The sequence below is a fragment of the Microtus pennsylvanicus genome, chromosome 6 (genome assembly GCF_037038515.1).
Source record: "Microtus pennsylvanicus isolate mMicPen1 chromosome 6, mMicPen1.hap1, whole genome shotgun sequence".
NCBI classification, from domain to species: Eukaryota; Metazoa; Chordata; class Mammalia; order Rodentia; family Cricetidae; genus Microtus; species Microtus pennsylvanicus.
Window position 1 is genome coordinate 1,145,554 of NC_134584.1, and position 19,365 is coordinate 1,164,918.

Here is a 19,365-nt window from a genome sequence, read left to right on the forward strand (position 1 = left end):
CCCAGCACCCACATGGTGGCTCTTGACCATCTACAACGGGATCTGATGGCCTCTTCTGACACGTAGGTGTACATGCGGAGTACTCATACATAAAATTAAATAAAGTTTAAAAAAATTTTAAAAAATATATATAGCGGCCAAAATAGATTGGTCAGTGGCTAAGCGCACAGAAAACGGGTTGTGCCTGTGTGCCAGCACTTCCGAGGAGGTTCAGTTAAAGACTCTCATTTAAATAAAAAAACCAAGTGTTGGCGCACTCGGGGGGCAGAGGCAGGCGGATCTGCGGGGTCCACAGAGCGAGTTCCAGGATACGCTCCAAAGCTGCAGACAAAACAGCCTAGCGGCTCCGGGTAGCGGAAATTCAGAGCCGCGACGCGGGGCGCTGCGCCACGTGACCGGTCCGGACCACGTGTCCGCCTCGGTCTGTCAGACTGACTTCCGGCCTTCGTTACGCCTCCGAGGTCAGATTTTCCAACAACCCGGTTGTGCCCGCCTCCGTGTGACATCACTTCCGTCTCGTACCCCAGCCGGCACTCAGGCGCACGCGCAGAACGCGATCGCGGAGCAATGGGTTCCTCCTGCGCAGGCGTCATGGGCCTAAGGGCGGGGCCTGGCCGCGCCGCGGTGCGCAGGCGCAGCCGACGGTGGGTTGGGGCTTCGGTCTACTGAGTGGTGAGTCGGGGGTCTCCGCCGCGCCCCGGGGCCGTGGGGGTCCGTGGCTCGGGCTGCGCAGCGCTCGGGAGATCCTAAGACAAAGGGGGTTCGGGCTTCGAACTTCTGCGCCCCGCCGGTCACGTGAGCGGGCGGCAGTGGAGAAACTGAGTCAGGCGGCGTCCACCGTAGCGCTTTCTCAGGAAGAGGCGGGCGTTTAGGTGTGGGGGCCACCTCAGCATCCTCGGGGTTCCCTCGGGGCCAGGATGTCATCCCAGCTTCGCCGCTCGCCACGCTGGTGACCTTGCTCAGCCTCAGTTTCCCCTCGTAGACAGCGGACGCCGTCACTGCTGTCCGCGCGGGCGGTGTTGGTGCTCGGCGCTCGCCGAGGTGGGTGAGGGTGGGGGGCGTGCCTGCCGGGCTTGCCCGCTCTGAGCAGCGGTAAGGCAGTGCTGCTGCCACACTTGCCGTCGCGTCAGCGCTGTGGAGGCTGAGGCAGGAGGATCTGCGTGAGTTCCTGCCAGCCAGGACTCTGTACTTTTCACTCAAAGACAAGGAAACGACAACCAAAACCGTCGCGCCGAAGACTAGTACAGCTGCTTGCTCCAAAACCTATGATCCGGTATTGCATTTGAGGGAGTGAGGCAGTCGGATCACTGCGAGTTCAGGTCCAGCCTGGGCTACCTAGAGACTTTCAAGGCCCAGCCTGGACTACGCAAGAAGTTATGTGGACCACAATGTGAGACCAGCTCAGTTTGTTGGGCAGTGTTTATGTATCCCTGGCTGTCCTCGACCTCAGTGAGTGGACAAGGCTGGCCTCGGATTCCTGCCTCTGCCCGGGATTAAAGTGTACCTCCACACCCGGCATCATAATTCATTTTGAAAAGGATGTTAACGTAGCCAGTAGTTTAGGTGTAAACAGGGTTTGCTGGCTGTCTTCCCAGCTTGTGGGAGGCTGAGGCAGGTGGATGGGAGTGATACTCAAAGCCAGCTTGAGCTATGTAGTGAGTTTCTTCTCTCTCAGAAACCAGACGGGGCAGCCCACACCTTTGCCTTTATTCCCAGTATTCGGGAGGCAGAGGCAGGTGGATCTCTGAGTCTGAGGCCAGGCTGGGCTACACTGAGAGACCGTGCCTTGGAAAACCATATCAAACCAAACAAGAAAATGAAATGGCAGCAGTAACAGCGAAACCAAAACAAGTCCCTGAAATGGTTGTAAATGTCCTTGTCTGTCACTTGCAAGGGCCTGCCGACCCGTTGGCCTTGACGGGTCCCCATCGGGTAATCCGCTTTGCTCAGTTCCTGTCTGTGGTTATTTGTTTGAGTGATCTTTCCTCTCCCTGGCAACTCTTGTCCCCAAGAACCCTGGGCAGTGTCTGGGGACTCTTGTGATTGCTGCGACCGCAGGGTCTGACCTCTGCACTGAGGAGAGGTCAGACACCTTGTACAGATGAATGATGCTCCTGCTGGGCTGGGGAAACAGCTCTGTGAGTGATGGGTTTGTGCTCTGAGTTCGAGTCCCTACACCCCCATGTAAAAAGCCACAAGTGATGATAATCTTGTCCTCTTGGTCCAGGAGGCCAGAGACGGGCAGATTCCCTGGGCCCTCTTGCCTGTCTTTCAGTCCTGTGTTCCAGGCTAGCCTTGAATTCACAGAGATCCTCCTGCCTCTGTCTCCCAAGTGCTGGAATTAAAGGTGAGCACCATCACCACCCAGTTAGACGCTGTTTCTAAAGAACGAGGTGGTAGCTGGAGGAAGGACATGCTAGGTTGATGGTGTATGAACACATGCTCACACACATGCATGCATGAGCATGCTAATGATGAAGCATGCCTATGATTCCAGCTCTCAGGAGGCAGACACTGGAGGATTGCCTTAAATTTGAGGCCAGCCTGGCTACATAGTTAGCACTAGTGTTAAAACCCTAGTCCGGTCTCTCCTCACCACTGAGGCCTCTGCGCAGATTACGTGGGTCCCAAGATTGTGTGTGCACTCAGTTTTGCAAGGTAAAGGATTTCCCACTGGACTCTGTATCCTGGACCGGCTCCATTAGCTGAGCTGTGTTCAAGCCCTTCCTGTAGTTCTGTTTTGAAACGGGGTTTCCCTCACCCCAGGCGCCTCACCAGACCCGAGAAGTTGCCACACTGACCTTTGGCTTGTGGACTTGTTGGGGCAGGGAGGACTTTAGCCCAGGCTAGCTTTCTATTCTGGCAGTGTCCTGCAACCTGCTATATGCTGGGTGACAGACAGCTTGAGTTGAGGCCTGGCTGGAGTTGGAGGACAAGCCTTGCCTGTCCAGAGTGTTCCCAGGGATCCTGTAGTGCACACTGTGCGTGTAAGTTAGCATGTGAAAGTTCTGACCCTGCCAAGGTCTTTTTTTTAAAAATATTTACTTATTTATTTATTATGTATACAATATTCTGTCTGTGTGTATGCCATTACAGATGGTTGTGAGCCACCATGTGGTTGCCAGGAATTGAACTCAGGACCTTTGGAAGAGCAGGCAATGCTCTTAACCTCTGAGCCATCTTTCCAGCCCCCCCCCCCTTTTTTTTTGGTTTTTCAAGACAGGGTTTCTCTGTGGTTTTGGAGCTTGTCCTGGAACTAGCTCTTGTAGACCAGGCTGGTCTCGAACTCACAGAGATCCGCCTGCCTCTGCCTCCCAAGTGCTGGGATTAAAGGCATGCGCCACCACCGCCCGGCCCTGCCAAGGTCTTGAGCCAAGCATTTATCATGGTGCTTCCTGGCAGGGAGCGTGACTCCGGCTGGTTACTTCCCACTCACATCACAAACTCGCCACCCTGCCAGAGTCCTGCTCTGTGTTTCTTGGTCCTCATGTGGGAGTCAGCTCTACATTTTCATATTTTTATATTTGAAACAGGAGTTCAGATAGCCCAGGCTGCCCTCAGACTGTGTAGGAGAATGTCCTTGATCCTGGTCTTCCTGCCTCCACCTCCCAAGTGCTGGGGGGGATGAGAGTGTGCCACATGCTCTACTCTGTTTATTGTTTTTCATTGTTTTAAAGATTGGTTTTTAATTGTGTACACATCTGTGTGTGCACATGCATGCAGTGCCCATGGAGGCCAGAAGAGGGCATCGGATCATCCCTAGCTGGGGTTCAGGCCCCTGTGAGTGGCTTATCTGGGTGCTGAGAACTGACCATCCGCAACACTGCTCCTATGCGGTGTTGTCCCTGCCACCTGCATTGTTCTTTGAGGATGGAGCCCAGCTGGCTTTGAACTTATAGCAGTCTCCTGCAATCTTGCGTATGCTGGGATCACAACCCTGGCTCTGTTATGTTTCTTTTTCTTTTTTAAAAGCTTTATTTATTATGTATACAACATTTTGCCTCCATGTATGCCTGCACACCAGAAGGGGTCACCAGATCTCATTACAGATGGTTGTGAGCCACCATGGGGTTGCTGGGAATTGGAGTCAGGACCTCTGGAAGAGCAGCCAGTGCTCTTAACCTCTGAGTCATCTCTCCAGGTTTCTATAAGAAAACCAATAGCCGTAGAAGGGGGACTGGATTGCATGGCTTGGAGATAGGCCCTCCCTCTCAGGTTGCCACCTTGTGTGGATGGCGCCTGGAGCTTCGGCCTAGAAGACAGCTGACAACTGTCCAGAGTGCTCTGGGGTGCACAGCCCAAGATGAGGTCCGAGGTAGAACTTGTAGGTGCGGACCTATGGGGCGGGGGCTGCCCTTGAGTTTTGGGAAGTTTGGGATGCACAGCAGCTGTGCTCGTAGGGCCTGCCTGACGCCTAGACAGTGCTCATGTGTGCTGCGACGTCTGCTTGCTTTGCAGGTGAGCACGGCTGTGCTTCTTGGAGCTGCTGTGGGTAGTGAGGTTGGGCAGGGCCTGTGTAGGGCTCAGAGGTGACACCCTTCATTTTGTCCTGGACAGGAGCGTAGGTAAGGGGGGGACGCTAGTGAGCTCTGCTATGCTGGGTGTGGGTTTAGTTCATTTGAGACGGTCTTATTGGCTGGTCCTGAACTTGCCGTATGGATGAGGCTAACTGCAAGGCTTTGCCATCTTCTTTCCTTGAAGCAGGGTACCCCGACCCTGGGGTTAGCTTGGTGGCCAGCAAGACCCAGCCATCCTCCTGTCTCCACTCATGCCCTGGCACCAGGTAACCCACACATATGACCACAACCAGCCATTAGGTGGGTACCGGGGATCTGAACTCAGGTCCTTCCACTCAGCCACCCTAGGTTTGGTTTTGGTTCTGAGATGAAGGGGTGAGCGGGCACGGCGATGTGCACGGGTGTGTTGGTCCTGGGTGAGCTGGGTCTGGTGCTGCACACTCATAGTGTTGTTGCTGTGGGGGAGAGTGGTGTGGAGATGGCACTTAGAGCACCCTGGGACTATGTCCTGGATGGTGGGCGGCTATACTCAAGGTTCACTGTTCCAGAGAAATGGGCCTTTGAGAGCCTCGTCCTCCAGCCAGAACCTTCCCCAACCTTCCACGCCTGGGACGCGCCACAGAGGAAGGCCAATGGCTGTGGGGAGGGAATTCACGGTCTAAAGCGACCTTGACTCTCAGCTGGGTGGGGTGGGGGCTTGTTTGTCAGGATTGGTGCTGAGTGACAAGAATATTCAACATTCCAGGCAGCCATCATTGAGGGACTAAGGCAGACACTGCTGCTCCTCTTGGTGACAGGTCCATGTTGTCATAGAGCTGTCTTCTAATCCAGTCATCCTGTACTATGGAGACACCTGTTCTTTGTGGGGCCATCCTGGTCTCCACCCACTCCACTCCAGGAGGTCACCCTGGAGCAGGCAGGCTCGTGCAGAGGCCACATGCCACGTTTTCCTTCTGCAACCCTGCTAGTGGACTCCAGAGATCCCCGTCCCACCCCAGCCCTGCAGTACAGTGCGTTACCATGCTCAGCTTTTCACATGGACGTTGGGAATTTGAACTCGGGTCCTCACGTTTGCGGAGCAGCAAACACTGCACTCACGGTGCCATCTCCCAGCTGTAGTTTACAATTCTGGGCACGTGTGGGCGCTGTGGAGAAGACAGCTCAGGAGTCCCGCCTCTCTTTCCTCCGTGTGGGCCCAGAGATGGAACTTAGTTTACCAGCTTGGTGGCAAACTCCACTACTAAGCCAGTTTGCTGACCCCTGGTCCTGTTTTATTCATTTGTTTGTTTTGTGTTTGTATTTCTTGTTTTTTTTAAAGGCAGGCTTTCCCTGGGTAGCCTGGCTGTCCTGGAACTCGCTCTGTAGGCCAGGCTGGCCTTGAACTCTCTCTGCCTCCCAAGTCTGGGGTTAAAAGCTTGCTTCACCCCTTCACTTGTCTATTGAGTCAGAGTCTCGTCAGAGCCCAGGCCAGCATGGAATGTGCTGTCCTCAGACCTCAGCTCCAGAGTGCTAGGACGGGAAGTGGCTTTCCCGTGCCTGACAGGTAGGCATGGAGTGGGTGTGTGGATTCCAGGCTCCCCTTGGGACAAGCCAGAGGTCCTGCTCGGCCTTAGCTTTCTGCCGTGCGCAGCCTACCGCTGTCATTTGGTCCCTGGTTTGTGTCCCTAGTGGCCCATTTGTCCTTAGAGTCAGACCCTAAGCCTAGGTCTGAGCCGGCTGTGTTAAACACAGCGACCTCTCTCCCCTGGTGCTGGTAAGAGGAGAAAGGGTCCTTTTCAGGTGAGGGGACGTCCCAGAGCCTGGATGGCTTCTTCTGAGACGGGGCAACTATTGCCACCACTGTCTTCACATATCTTCATCATGTTAGTGTTTTGTGACTAGGGCTCCAGGCTTTGTATATGCTAGGCAAGAGCTTGGAGCTGAGCAGAACCCCTGCGGAGTTTAAAGGTGTGTGTGTCCCCATCCATCCCTCCAGCAGAGGGGATCAGATCATCTCCCCAGCCCCCATATTTATTTAGTTATCTTGAAACAGAGACTCCTTGTTGGCTATGGCTGGCCTCTGCCTCCTCAGTGCTGGGAATAATAGCGTGAGCCAGGACTTTCAATCCCTGACCTCTGGTCTACTCAGACTGACCTTGAACGCGTCATTCTCCTGCCTCAGCCACAGGGGTACCAGGATCACAGGCTTGTGGTCTCTGCCCTAAATCTTTCCCTGAATCAGGACCCACTTTGGCCTCACTTTAACCTGGTCACTTCTACAAAGACCCTGTCTTCAAAGGCAGTCAGTCATACTTGGGCTCCGGGGTTCAGGGGTCTGTGTAGAGGTGAAGGGGAAAGTGTATCTGCTTGTGGGTTCTGTGGCTTGGGTGCCAGCCTGGGAGCAGGCCCCCCACCGTGCTGTTTTCATGTCTCAGTCTTCAATCCAGATTGACCCTGCCCCTTTCAGATCATGGTCTGAGGCTGCCTTCTAGAATGTTCATGGCAAAGTGCCAATCACTGTGGTGCAGCCAGCATGTGTGTCCTCAGGCCGGGGTGTCTGTGTCCAGCAGGCATGTGTGGAGTGCCTGGCCAGTGTCCAGCACCCACCACTGCTAAGAGCACCCCGTGTCGGGTGTCAGGATGAAGGTCATGGCAGAAGGGACCAGTGTATGCTGGGGAAGGGAAGGTTGGCCAGCCCTGCCCTTGTGGTCGTGGTGAGTGGAGAAGAGAGATGGCATAGAAAGCCCATGGGTGCTATCAGGCATAGCCAGCAGTGGCTTCTCAAGCAGGAGCTGCCCAGCCTGTTGAGACGGGCAGGCACAAGGGACACCTTGTGAGCCTGCAGAGGGATGTGTCCTACACTGCCTCCTCCATTCCAGGATCTGGGTCCTCCCTTCTTACGCACCACCAGGCCTGCTGGTGCCACTTTCAGTGACACAGGAGGAAACTGAGGCTCGGGATACTGAGCTGGTCCCTGGGGGCCTCACAGTGCTATCAGTCTGGGTCTGTGTAGAGGGATCGTGACATTGGGACAAGTGTGGGTCCTGCTCTGGCCGAGGACTGTCCTGGTGGTGCAGTGGCTGTGAGGTTTCTGTCTACCCCACTTGACAGGTGTAGGAACTGAGAGATCATCAGGGCAACCAGCTCATTGGCTTTGAGAGTCACATGGCCTTCCATTACTTGCAGGGCTATCATGTGATCACACGCCAAGTGCCAGACTCTAGCAGCTTCTGTCCTGGACTGGAGACCACAAGTCTGAACTTTGATGGCAGAGCCTCATGCCCCAGCTATCTTTCTTCCTGCCCTCCTCACCTCTGGGCTGTTGTTGCCCTGGTCTCTCTGCTTGTAGCCCTGTCATGTGGTGTCTGCTGTGGTGCCACACCCTCTTTGAGGGTTTCTGTCAGTGCTGCCAGTGCTCGCGGCTCCCTACAGAGACGTGACCTCAATACCCTACCCCAGGGGACTGAGCTCATTACTGCCTCCAAAGATTCCCTGGGCTGAAGTAGCCCCAAGGTGGTCAGGAATGCCCCATCCCGTGGTCCCTCTGGTGTTCAGAGATGTCCTGGTGTCACTGTGCAGTGTCACCAGGTGTCTTGGGGACTGGGACGGGTAAGCTGAAGCACCTGCCAAGCTCTGGGTGTGTATGGGTGGTCAAGGAACTAGACACCTCACCCTGGGTCCCAGAAAACAGCTGTGCTCACCTGACCCCGGGAGGGGCTGTGAAAAGAGTGCTCAGAGATGACACTTGCCCTGGGCTTGCTCTCCATCCATCCCCAGCACTGTGTCCTGTGAGACAGTCGTTTCCGTGTGGCAGATAGGTCTGTGGCTCCATGCCATGGTGTCACCAACTGTGACTAGGACTGGCTGGTGATCTCTAGCAGCTCTGGTAGTGGTCGGCTGCCAGGTCTCCACCACCAGTCCCACATCCTACACTTTGACTGTCCCCACAGGTCTGAGCAGGCAGCGTCACCTCAGTAGCCTCAAGATGGACAACAGGAAGCGCCTGGCGTATGCCATCATCCAGTTCCTGCATGGCCAGCTGCGGCATGGCGGGCTCTCGCCTGATGCCCAGGAGAGCCTAGAGGGTAGGTGTGGCTGATGCCCTGCCAGCCTCTGTCCAGAGCCACGATACCCCCACCTGTCAACCACAGAAGCGGGAGGTAGCCAGCAAGCATACCCGGCCTGGGCATCTGTTCCCTTCCATGGCTCATGAGGGGAGTGGCAGGTGCCCCGCACCCCACTGGTGCCCAGGGTTCCCTTTGCTGTTCCTTGTGACTGTGCTCTAATCATCTCCCTACTGGCAGCCGAGGTTCAGCCCCTAGTATGGCTGTCCTTACTGTGCCTCCCAGATGCCAGCATCCAGCATCCTTCCCTCTGCTTCCCTGGTACCATATGTCTTGTAGAGGACAGTGGTTCCGGGCAGTTTCCGTGGCTGCTGGGCTCCTGTGTGGACCTCCTCGCCTTCCTCATTGTGTGGCACTGTTCCTGGGGAGATGTGACCAATGTTTGTCCACTTGAGACAGGGAGTGATAAGCCAAATACAGACACCACCATAGCCCAGCTTGTAAGCCAGTGAGGTCACTCACAGGAGCAGAAATGACTCAGACAGCTGTGTCACCAGAGTTCACCCCAGCATGGGTGACAGCTCCCCAGTTGTGGCCCGGAGTGTCCTTTCCTGAGGAGCCCAGCCTGCTGCACCGGTCTGCTCCACAGCAGGGGTCCCACCCTGGGGAGACAGGCACTGTTCCCAGAGGTCTCCCCCCTCAGGCCTCCGTGTGTGCCTCCTGCTGTCAGGCGAGCATGCCTGAGGCCGACTGAAGGTTACTGAGAAGATAGGTATAGGTGGTTGGGGTTTTTAGATACACGTTTGAAGACACGTGAGTGCTGGGCAGGGGCTCAGTGGGTAGAACATGCAACCTAGCTTGTCTGAAGTCCCGGGTTCAAACCAGGTGTGCTGGTGCACACCTGTTACCAGAACTCAGTGTGGGGCTGGAAGCGAGAGGGCAGCCTGAACCTGTAGGCCCCGGCCCATGCCCGGTAGCCCTACAATCCAGGGGCCAGCTCATCTACCCTACCATACAGTTGCCATCCAGTGTCTGGAGACAGCCTTTGGGGTGACAATGGAGGACAGTGACCTAGCTCTCCCCCAGACCCTGCCAGAGATATTTGAAGCAGCTGCTGCCAGCAAGGTGAGCCCGGGCTTCCCCTGATGGCAGTGTGTGGGCATTTGGTACTTTACCCAGGTCACCCGGCCGTCTGAGCTGGGTAGCATCCTGCAAGGGCAGGTTTAGTTAGACACAGTGGGATTGTTTTCCCCCTAGCAGGAGACGCCACAGGACCCGAGGGACCCTGACAGGACACCACCCTCTGAGGAGGACTCCGCTGAAGCAGAGCGCCTCAAAACTGAAGGTAAGAGAGACAGATATCTCATGGGAGCCTCTGCAAGGTGCCGGAGGGAGTGGTCAGTGGGAGGGGCAGGGGCATGGGCATGTTAAAAGTGCCTGTGTGGGCTGGAGGGATGGTGCAGCCTGTGTGGGCGGGAGGGACGGTGCTCGCACTGTCCTTGCAGGGCCTAGGTCGGTTCTCAGTGCCTTTGTCAAGCAGTTAGCTCGTGCTGGCTCTGTGCGCAGCTCTGGGGATCCATTAGCCTCTGTGGACACTGCACCCGCATGCCCTTACACACAAATAATTCGGAATAAAATATGTATTTATCCTAGCATTCAAGAGGCATATCATCTTTGAGTTCAAAATTAGCTCAGTCCCCATGGTGCGTTCCAGGCCAGCCAGGATTCCATTGCAAAACCCTCAAAAACAAAACTTAAGTTTTTTGGTTTTTGTTGTTTTTTTTTTTCGAGACAGGGTTTCTCTGTGGTTTTGGAGCCTGTCCTGGAACTAGCTCTTGTAGACCAGGCTGGCCTTGAACTCCCAGAAATCCGCCTGCCTCTGCCTCCCGAGTGCAAAACTTAAGTTTTTTTAAAGATTTTTTTTATTATGTATACATATACAATGTTCTGCCTGCATATCTGCCTGCAGGCCAGGAGGGGGCACCATATTTCTTTAAATGATGGCTGTGAGCCACCATGTGGTTGCTAGGAATTGAACTCAGGACCACTGGAAGAACAGCCTGTGCTCTAACTGCTGAGCCATCTCTCCAGCCCTTTTTAATGTATTATAATAATAAAATGGACGGTGTGGAGCATGCCTTTACTCCCAGCACTCAGGAAGTGGGGGGGGGGGATAAAACTTAATGATCTGCGTGAACCATGGCTTTCAGGAAAAGCTCAGGTAGACCACAGGCCCTACAGGCAACCATCTGTGGCTCCTAGGAGGTGACTGGCCCTACCTGTCTTTGGTTCTGTGTGAGATGCACTTGGCTGGAACACGAGCCTGTGCAGGCTGCATTCTTGTCAAGTGGGCCTGCCATATACCCAGCACTGCCTCTGTCTGGAGCAGTGGGCAGAGCCTCCACCCAGCTTGCGTGAAGCTGGCTTCTACCCCCAGCACCGCATTTCCCAGGCATAGTGCCACACCTCTCGTTCCAGCACTGGGGTAGAGGCAGGAGGGCCAGGAGTTGCCTATGTTGTAAGTTTGAGGCCAGCCTGGGATACGTGACCCTTTATCTGAAAAGAAGTCCCAGTGTCACCTGGGCATCGGCTCTCCCTTTTGGAATATTAGCCCAGAGGAGCTAGGGGTTGATGGCAGCATGGGCTAACCTGTGGCAATGTGGGTCAGCCTGCAGCAGCAAAGGCCAGCCTATGTTCCTCTCTCGCTCCGCAGGTAACGAGCAGATGAAGCTGGAGAATTTTGAGGCAGCCGTGCACCTCTACGGCAAAGCCATTGATCTCAACCCCTCCAATGCCGTCTACTTCTGTAACAGGTGCTGGTCTGGCCAGGGGCATGGTTGCAGCTGTGGGGGATCTGGGAGGTGTGGACTGTGCTGAACTATGGCTCCGAGTGAAGAGCGAGGGTCAGGTGGTCTCCCAGGGTGTGGGAAGAGTCCACACTGGTGTCTTTTGAGATGGTATGATTCTCACCTAGGACCCTGAGCTGGGTAAGCGCAGCCCTGCACCAGACAGCTGGAGACTCAGATAGCCCACCCTATTATTTATTGTCCTTTTTATTTTGGCTTTTCGTTATGTGGTGCAGAGTCACACATAGCCGTGTGTCCCTGTCAAGGTCTGTGGTAGGCTCTGGAGCCTCTGTGGCCCCAGTGGAGTGGGGTATCGTGACCAGCGCCTGTCCTCTGTGAGGAGGGCCAGAGTGTCTGCTTACTGACCCCTCTCTCCAGAGCTGCAGCCTACAGCAAGCTGGGGAACTACGTGGGGGCCGTGCAGGACTGCGAACGTGCTATCGGCATCGACCCAGGCTACAGCAAAGCCTATGGCCGCATGGGGTAAGTGCAGCTGGTGCTGCGGTGTGTGCCACAGGGTCAGGACCACGTTCCTCGAGCAGCTGCAGCACAGGGAGACTGGATACCTGTGCCGTGTGCTCATTGCCAAGGCAGGTGCCTGGGAGCACCTGTCCTTGTGTGCAGTGCAGCCAGGCAGGCCTTCCTGCAGTGAACAAAATGTATGTCGCCATCCCTCTTTTTGTTTTTCTTTTTTCTTTTTAAAGATTGATTTATTTTATTTATTGTGTATACAGGGTTCTGTCCACATATCTGCCTGCAGGCCAGAAGAGGGCACCAGATCTCATTCAGATGGTTGTGAGCCACCATGTGGTTGCTGGGAATACAATTCAGGACCTCTGGAAGAGCATTCAGTGCTCTTACCCTTCGAACCATCTCTCCAGCACTCACCGCCCCTCCCTCTTTTTAATATCAATTTTTTTTATTTTTGAGACAGAGTTTCTCTGTTCTCTGTATAGCCTTGGCTGTCCTGCAATCTGCTCTGTAGACCAGACTGGCCTCAAGCTCTTAGATATCCTCCTGCCTCTTCCTAGTGCTGGGATTAGATGTGTGCCATCACTGACCCATCCCTTTGTTCTTTTGGGAGACCAGCCTCAGGCTCTCCAGGTATCCTCAGTAGCATTCTTAGATGTAGGCTAGGGCTTTTTAGAGCCTGTCCTGGAACTCACTCTGTAGACCAGGCTGGCCTCGAACTCACAGAGATCCGCCTACCCCAGCCTCCTGAGTGCTGGACATGTGTCACCTCAGTCTCCCCAGAGGAGGAGTACCCTCTGTGGAGCCCTGGTGCCCTGGCCTAGCCCGTAAAGGAGACAGGAGAGGGTTGGTGCTGAGTCTCCTTGGCCTGCTGAGCTCTCCTGACCTGCTTGTCTCCAGACTTGCTCTCTCCAGCCTGAACAAACATGCTGAGGCCGTGGCTTACTATAAGAAGGCCCTGGAGCTCGACCCTGAGAATGACACATACAAGTCCAACCTTAAGATCGCGGAGCTGAAGCTGCGGGAGGCGCCGAGTCCCGTGAGCCTATTCTACAAGAGGGGGTGATGGGAGGCCATGCTGGAGCCCCTGCTCTGGGAGGGCTTTCAGGAACACGGGGCAGAGTAGGCCCCGGGGCCATGTAGGTCATAGAGGAGCTGAGGACATGGAGCAGGACCCTCTGTGGTCTGTGTGATGGTGACAGGTCTGAAGGTCACAGACAAGGTGGTGGGGTGCAGGCTGTGCAGGGGTTCACAGTGACAGGCAGGCTTGTTGGGGGCTCCTGGCAGGACCCTCCCTGAATGGTGTAGAGCCTCCGAGACCCTGAGGGCTGCGGCCAGTTGTCTTTTCCCCAGAGTGGCTAGGCTGGCTCCAGACACCACTAACTGATGCTTCTCCTTCAGACGGGAGGCGTGGGCAGCCTGGACATTGCCGGTCTGCTGAACAACCCGCACTTCATCACCATGGTAGGTACACAGCTCAGCCTCCACAGACCAGACCAGGGTTCCCGCCCCAAGCCTACCCCTGTGAGGAGGCTGTGGTGCGCTGTGTCTGCACTGTGGGCACTGCAGCCTCAGCCAGCAGGGATTGTTTGCAGTTCTTGCTGAACGTGTCACTTCTGGGGTGTCTGGCTCTGTGGGCATGCCGTTTGGAGAAGGGGTTGGGCCTTGCTGCCGCTTCCCCCCCCCCCCCCCGCCAGCCATGTGTGGTCTCCGGGCAAACATGGCTGTTTGGGGTTGAGCAGTGGTTTTCACCTTGGAAGGCTCATCGTACCTGGGCATGGTGTGTAGGCCTGAAAGCCAAGCACTGGGATGCTGGGACAGGGAGTTCCAGACCCGCTTGTTATGCAGTGACACTGAGAACATAGTGGGGTTGGGTGTGGCTCTGCGGGGACTGGCCTGTGTGAGGCCTGGAGCCCTCCTCAGCCTTGCAAAGGAAGGAACCTGTGTCAAGTCAGAAATCTGTTGGGACTGTCCATCCTCTGGGGCCACTGTGGCCCCGGCTTGGCCTCCTCCTAATGCGTCTGTCTTCTTCCTCTTCAGGCTTCCAGCTTAATGAACAGTCCCCAGCTGCAGCAGCTGTAAGTGACACTGCCCCGCTGTCCTTCCCTGCTTGGAATACATGTGTGCGTGACCCAGTGAGGCCAGAAGGGGTCAGATCCCCTGGAACTGGGATTGGAGTTGGTTGTGAGCTGCCGTGTGGGTGCTGGGAACAGAACCCAGGACTTTGATGGGAGCAGCCAGTGTTCTAACTGTGAATCATTTCTCCATCCTGTTACAATTTTTTTTTATTATGAGAAAGCCAGAGTTGTTGCTTTTGTTTGTTAGTTTGTATTTGTATAAGAGAAATCCAAAGGCTGCTTTAGTATTTATGTTTTGAGGCAGGGTCCCACTGTGTAGCTCCAGCTGGGCTGGAGCCCTTGGTGTAACCCAAAACAGCCTTGACCTCTGTGCTGAATTAAATGCAGCCTTGCTGTCCTAGAGGTCACGTGTCATCAGGTTGTCACACAGCTGCTGCACTGCTGCCTGCTTAGCCCGTTCTCTCCCCATCTCAGCACCCACAGGTTGACCTCTCGACCCTGTGGGCCAGTTGTGGGCATTTATTTCCCGTATGGCGTCGTGTCTGGGCCTCTGTGTCCGACTCTTGAATGACATAGATCCCTTGGGTCCCCTGGCGCTATGGTGTGGGTCAGAGCCTCCTGTTGAGAGCTGTCAGGAGCCATTTGTCCTGACTGCTGTCTGCCATGCAGCTGTGCATGTGGTGGTGCTGGCTCATTCTCTATAGGGTGTCCGAGGTCTCCTCCAATTCCTGCCAGCTCCCCACATTGTCAGTCATGGCAAACACATGTGGACTCAGCTTACAGCCCGAGAGGAGGGGGCACAACTGTGGGAAGGGCCTGCTCACCCGACGAGTTGTCTATGGGTCCTGGGACAGAGGCAGGGCTGCACAGGCCGTGTGCTTAGTCCTTTCTCCTGCAGGATGTCAGGCATGATCTCTGGCGGCCATAACCCCTTGGGCACCCCGGGCAGCAGTTCATCGCAGAGTGACTTGGCCAGCCTCATCCAGGCGTGAGTGCTGCTGTGGGTCTAGGAGGGGTAGGGAGAGGCTGCGCGGGTGGGAGGGGCAGGCCAGAGAGGGGGGCTGCAGGAAGCACAGTTGGTCTCCTGGGTGTCCACAGGGGCCAGCAATTTGCACAGCAGATGCAGCAGCAGAACCCAGAGTTTGTGGAGCAGATCCGGAGCCAGGTGGTGCGCAGCCGGACACCCAGCGCCAGCCACGAGGAGCAGCAAGAGTGACGGTAAAGCCAGTGGTGCTACCTGTGCCGACGGTGGAGCTGTCCTGTCCCTGCTTGTCAGTGCCTATAAGAAGTTCCCCATTTGCTGTCTACATGAGAATTAGTGTCTGTGTCCAGAGCTAACCTCGGGTGTTGGTCTTCAGACCTCAGCCTTTGGGGTGTCACTGGCCTGGAGCTTTGTCAGGTTCTCCAGGCTCCCTCTATCTCCAGTTCCCGCGTCACACTGCTGGGTTTGCTGGCTCGTTCCATGCTGCTTGATTATTTATTTGCGTGGCTCTGGAGACTGAACTCAGGTCCTCAGGTGTGAGAGAAGTGAGCACTTCACAGGCTGAGCCGTCCCCCAGCCCTCATGTTTAGTTTTTGTATTTTGGTTTTTGGTCTCAAGTTGCCAAAGCTGTCCCCAAACTAGAGACCAGGCAACAGGTGTCTGCCACCACATTCAACTGCTGGTAGTTTCCCTGAAGCCATACTGCACCCGGGTGTCCCCGTCTGGCCTCCTTTGCTGGACCCCTAGTCTGGTCCTGGCTTTCACTGCCCTGGCTTCTGTCCACAGCTCATCTGTGTGGTGATCCCATCGCTCCTCGGCCTCCTGGTGTTTTAGCATTTCCTCCGTCAGGCTGCCCAAGAGAGAGAGACTGGACCTGCATGTTAAGACGGACTCGCCCCCTGTGTTTCTCTTCATTCCCAATCCCCCACTTCCGTTTTTTGTATTCTTTCTGCTCCCATCCCTTCCCCGAAGAGTCAACCAGACAGCCACACACCAGCACCCTCTCCTTCAGCACCTAGGGAAGCTGCTGGGGGTGCAGGGCAGCACGGAAGCCACGGGTGTGTTCTGGGCCCTTGGGTCCCAAGCCCTACCCTGCCTGGTTTAAAGGGACTTGAATGGTTGACTCTCAGCCCCCTGGGAAGCATCCACTGCCAGCCCCAGCCAGGTGCCAGCGTTCTGTGCCCACACTTGGGTTGCAGGTCCCAACAGGTGCCCCTGCCTGACTTATCTCAGTGGCCTGTGCCACACAGGCGAGATCTGTGACTTTTGCCCCACTTGTGGACTGTCCGTGTCTCTTCTTCATAGCCATCAGCAGTCCTGCTCCATCCTCAGCCCGGACAGAAGACATGGGCATCCTGCCCCGTCTGTGCCCTCCTGTCCTCCATCTCATGGGAATTCAGTGTCTCGGGTTGGTGGGCAGTCTGGGGGTGTTGGCCCCGTGCCATGTGATGAGCCCTGAAACAGCCACCAGAACCATTTTTGTTCAGGGGCAGTCTGTACAGTGAGTGAGGCCATGTAGCTGTCCCCACCCCCCGCTCTCATCTCCAGGAGCGGGAGGCAAGATCACAGGACAGCTGTGTGTGTTGTAGGTAGCCAGTAGGAAGAAGATGGGCCCTGTGGCCAGTGCCGTCTACTTGCAGGCCGCAGCAGTGCCCACCTGGGCACAGAACTCCTGGGTAATAAAGAGACAAGGGTGATACTTGGCCTCCCGTGTCAGCCTGAATCCCATGGACCTGACAACTAACACACCACAGCCTGGAGGGTCAGTCTGTCCACCTGATGACACACCACAGCCTGGAGGGTCAGTCTGTCCCCCTGATAACACACCACAGATTGGAGGGTCAGTCTGTCCCCCTGGCACACAGGAGACATGGCAAGGCCCCTCAGATACTGTACACATGGGAAACGGTTGGTTAGAGTTGGATGCAGGCTACTGGTAGGTCCGTGGGAGTGGGGCCTGCACCCATGGGAAATAGGGTTCCTGCCCTCGGACCTGAAGACCCAGCCTTGCAGCCAGCTACCCTGTCCCTTCCCTGCTATCAGCTTCACAGGCAACAGGAAACCAAGCCCTGTCAGGGAGGCAGGTGGAGGCCGGTACCCAGCAAGCTCTTGGCTATGGAGGCACAGGCCTTTAGGACCAATCTCTGTGTGTTTCTGAGTGACTGCAGAGAATGGCCTTAGCCTGTTCTGTAGTCTTCAGGGTGAGTAACCCCAGGGCCTGACTGTATAGTCCCCAGTGTTGGTGATCATCTGCCTTGGAGGCCATGCTTTTGGGGTGTAGTGCTTAGTATTGGAGAGAGACTTGCAGGTGACGACAGACACCTACTTCTACCTGTCTGCCTGTTACCAAGACAGCCGTTCTCATTTGTCATCAGAGCTAGCAACTGTGAGAACTTCATGGTGGCGATCCTGGCACTCGGGAGGCAGAGGTCTCTGAGAGTTGGAGACCAGCCTCATCTACAGAGCGAGTTCCAGGACAGCCAGGGTCACACAAAAATCCTGAGTAGGAAATTTTAAAAAAGGGTGGGGGGTTCTCTGGTGTGTCCATGCCACAACATGCATGTGATGTCTGTCAGGTGTCTCCTATCATGTGGCACTCAGTGATGGAACTAGACTCTTCAAATTCGGGGGTATGTACCAGGCCAGCCATCGTGGACACTGATTCACCTATATAAAGATCCTCATTTTTGATGGGGGGAGGGGAGTGGAGTAGAATATGCTCAGAAACAAGCTGTGTGCCCTTGGGTGAAGGTCGTGGCACCGCTTTTAATCCCAGCACTCAGGAGGCGGAGGCAGGTGGATCTCGAATTTGGAGCCAGCCTGGGCTACAGAGTGAGTTCCAGGACAGCCAGGGACAACAAACAAACGCTGTTTCAGAGAAAGTGTGTAGCCAGGAAGCAGCCATGCCATTCTATTTAGCATCTTGTCTCTTGGAAGAATGGTCCACAGGATTTCAAGATCACACCCTGGCTCAGCCTTGCCTTATGGAAAACGTGACTCCATGTCATTGGGTGGTTTCTTCACTATGTGCACGCTCTCCATTATAGCCCATGGCACCCTTGAAGTCAAGCAACCCACAAAAGGGCTAAATAATGGGGCAGGGACTCTCAAGCCTGTTATCCTGGCCCTTGAGAAGGCAGGAGAATCAGTTCAAGGCCAGCTATAGCTAGGTAGTAAGGCATGGGTAGTATGGATTTGCACAGCTATCTTCTGCCTGTACTTTGTGCCTGTGGTGACATGATGACACTTTGGGGCTCAAGTCGTGTGTGTGGACACATGGCTACTTGACACTGAGTGTCCTTTCCTGGCCTAGAGTTGGTGTGGTCCAGGGACACTGCAGGGCCCAAACAACCCACAGAGAATAACTTGAGCCTGTGCTAACCTGGCCCATCCCCAGCATGTTATACACCAGCGCTGGGTTTGGTTTGGTTATTTTGAGACAGGATTTCTCTATGTAGATCAGGCTGGCATAAAACATATCTGCCTCCCAAGTGCTGGGAATAAAGTGGCTTTCAATGTCAGGGCAGGAAATGGTTCAGTGCTTACGCGCGTTGGCTGTTCTAGAGGACCTAGGTTCTGTTCCTAGCACCCACTCAGCGGCTCACAACTGTAACTCCAGTTCCAGAGGATGTGATGTCCCATTCTGGCCTCCTACAGCACTGCACATGGTGCATAGACACATGCTGGCAAAAAGTAATAAACTGAGTCCCAGCCCAGGGGATGCAGAGGCAGGAGTTCAAGGACAGCCTGGTCTACAGAGTGAATTACAGGGACGCCAGGGCTACACACAGAGAGAAAAGGGAAAATGACCAGAGGTTGTGTAGATTTTCCTGTGTCTCCTTCCTGCAGGCAAAATTTATTTTTAAAAGTTTGACAAAATTTGTTTTCAGAATTTAAGATCAAACTAGAGAGGTCGGCACCGTTCCAATCGTGGCCAGCAGGGGGAGCCCCACGCTGCTGTCTCTAGCTCCCAAGGCTTGCAGCATCAGGCCCTCAGCCTGGAAACAACCCTGGTGTGACCTGACCAGCCCCGATGTGAGCCTTGCAGGTTCTCCTTGCAGGAACAGGATGAAATGTCCCTGAGTCTCAGCTGGGGCCAGCACTCTGGTGTGGGCCATTCATTCACAAAGTGGGCAGACAAAGCCCTTCCCCGAGGAACTGGGGCTGCAGATGGAGCTGCAAGGAGCTCCCAAACTCCACTGGGTTAGACCTATTCTCAGGGGTGTCTGATTCCTGCTTCTCCTGTTCCATTCAAGATCCAAACCACAGAACCAGTTTCACTCCTGCCATCCCAACACTAGGAAGACTAACGGCAGAGGGATCAGAAGTTCAGGGCCAGAGTGGACTATAGAGCTAGGCCCTGTCTCAAGAATTCAGACAAGAAAGGCCAATGGTCTGCACGCTTGCTGGTGGCTAGGAGGGGCCTCC

The 19,365-nt window shown here is 55.1% G+C and overlaps 1 protein-coding gene across 2 annotated transcripts; it reads left to right on the forward strand.

The window, feature by feature from the left end:
* The first annotated feature begins 538 nt into the window (after positions 1-538).
* Sgta (small glutamine rich tetratricopeptide repeat co-chaperone alpha) lies at positions 539-18,820 on the forward strand. 2 transcript variants are annotated; one of them, XM_075975398.1, is made up of 12 exons: positions 539-672; positions 8,447-8,581; positions 9,579-9,685; positions 9,821-9,905; positions 11,274-11,373; positions 11,785-11,889; positions 12,778-12,916; positions 13,279-13,341; positions 13,918-13,955; positions 14,854-14,943; positions 15,054-15,173; positions 15,724-16,640. In XM_075975398.1, the coding sequence occupies exons 2-11, from the start codon at positions 8,482-8,484 to the stop codon at positions 15,169-15,171; spliced, it is 945 nt and encodes a 314-aa protein (XP_075831513.1). In that variant the 5' UTR covers positions 539-672; positions 8,447-8,481; the 3' UTR covers positions 15,172-15,173; positions 15,724-16,640. The 2 variants fall into 2 exon arrangements, with proteins under 2 accessions (XP_075831513.1, XP_075831514.1); XM_075975399.1 differs by having other exon boundaries at positions 611-672; positions 9,818-9,905; positions 15,724-18,820.
* The last annotated feature ends 545 nt before the right edge of the window (positions 18,821-19,365 follow it).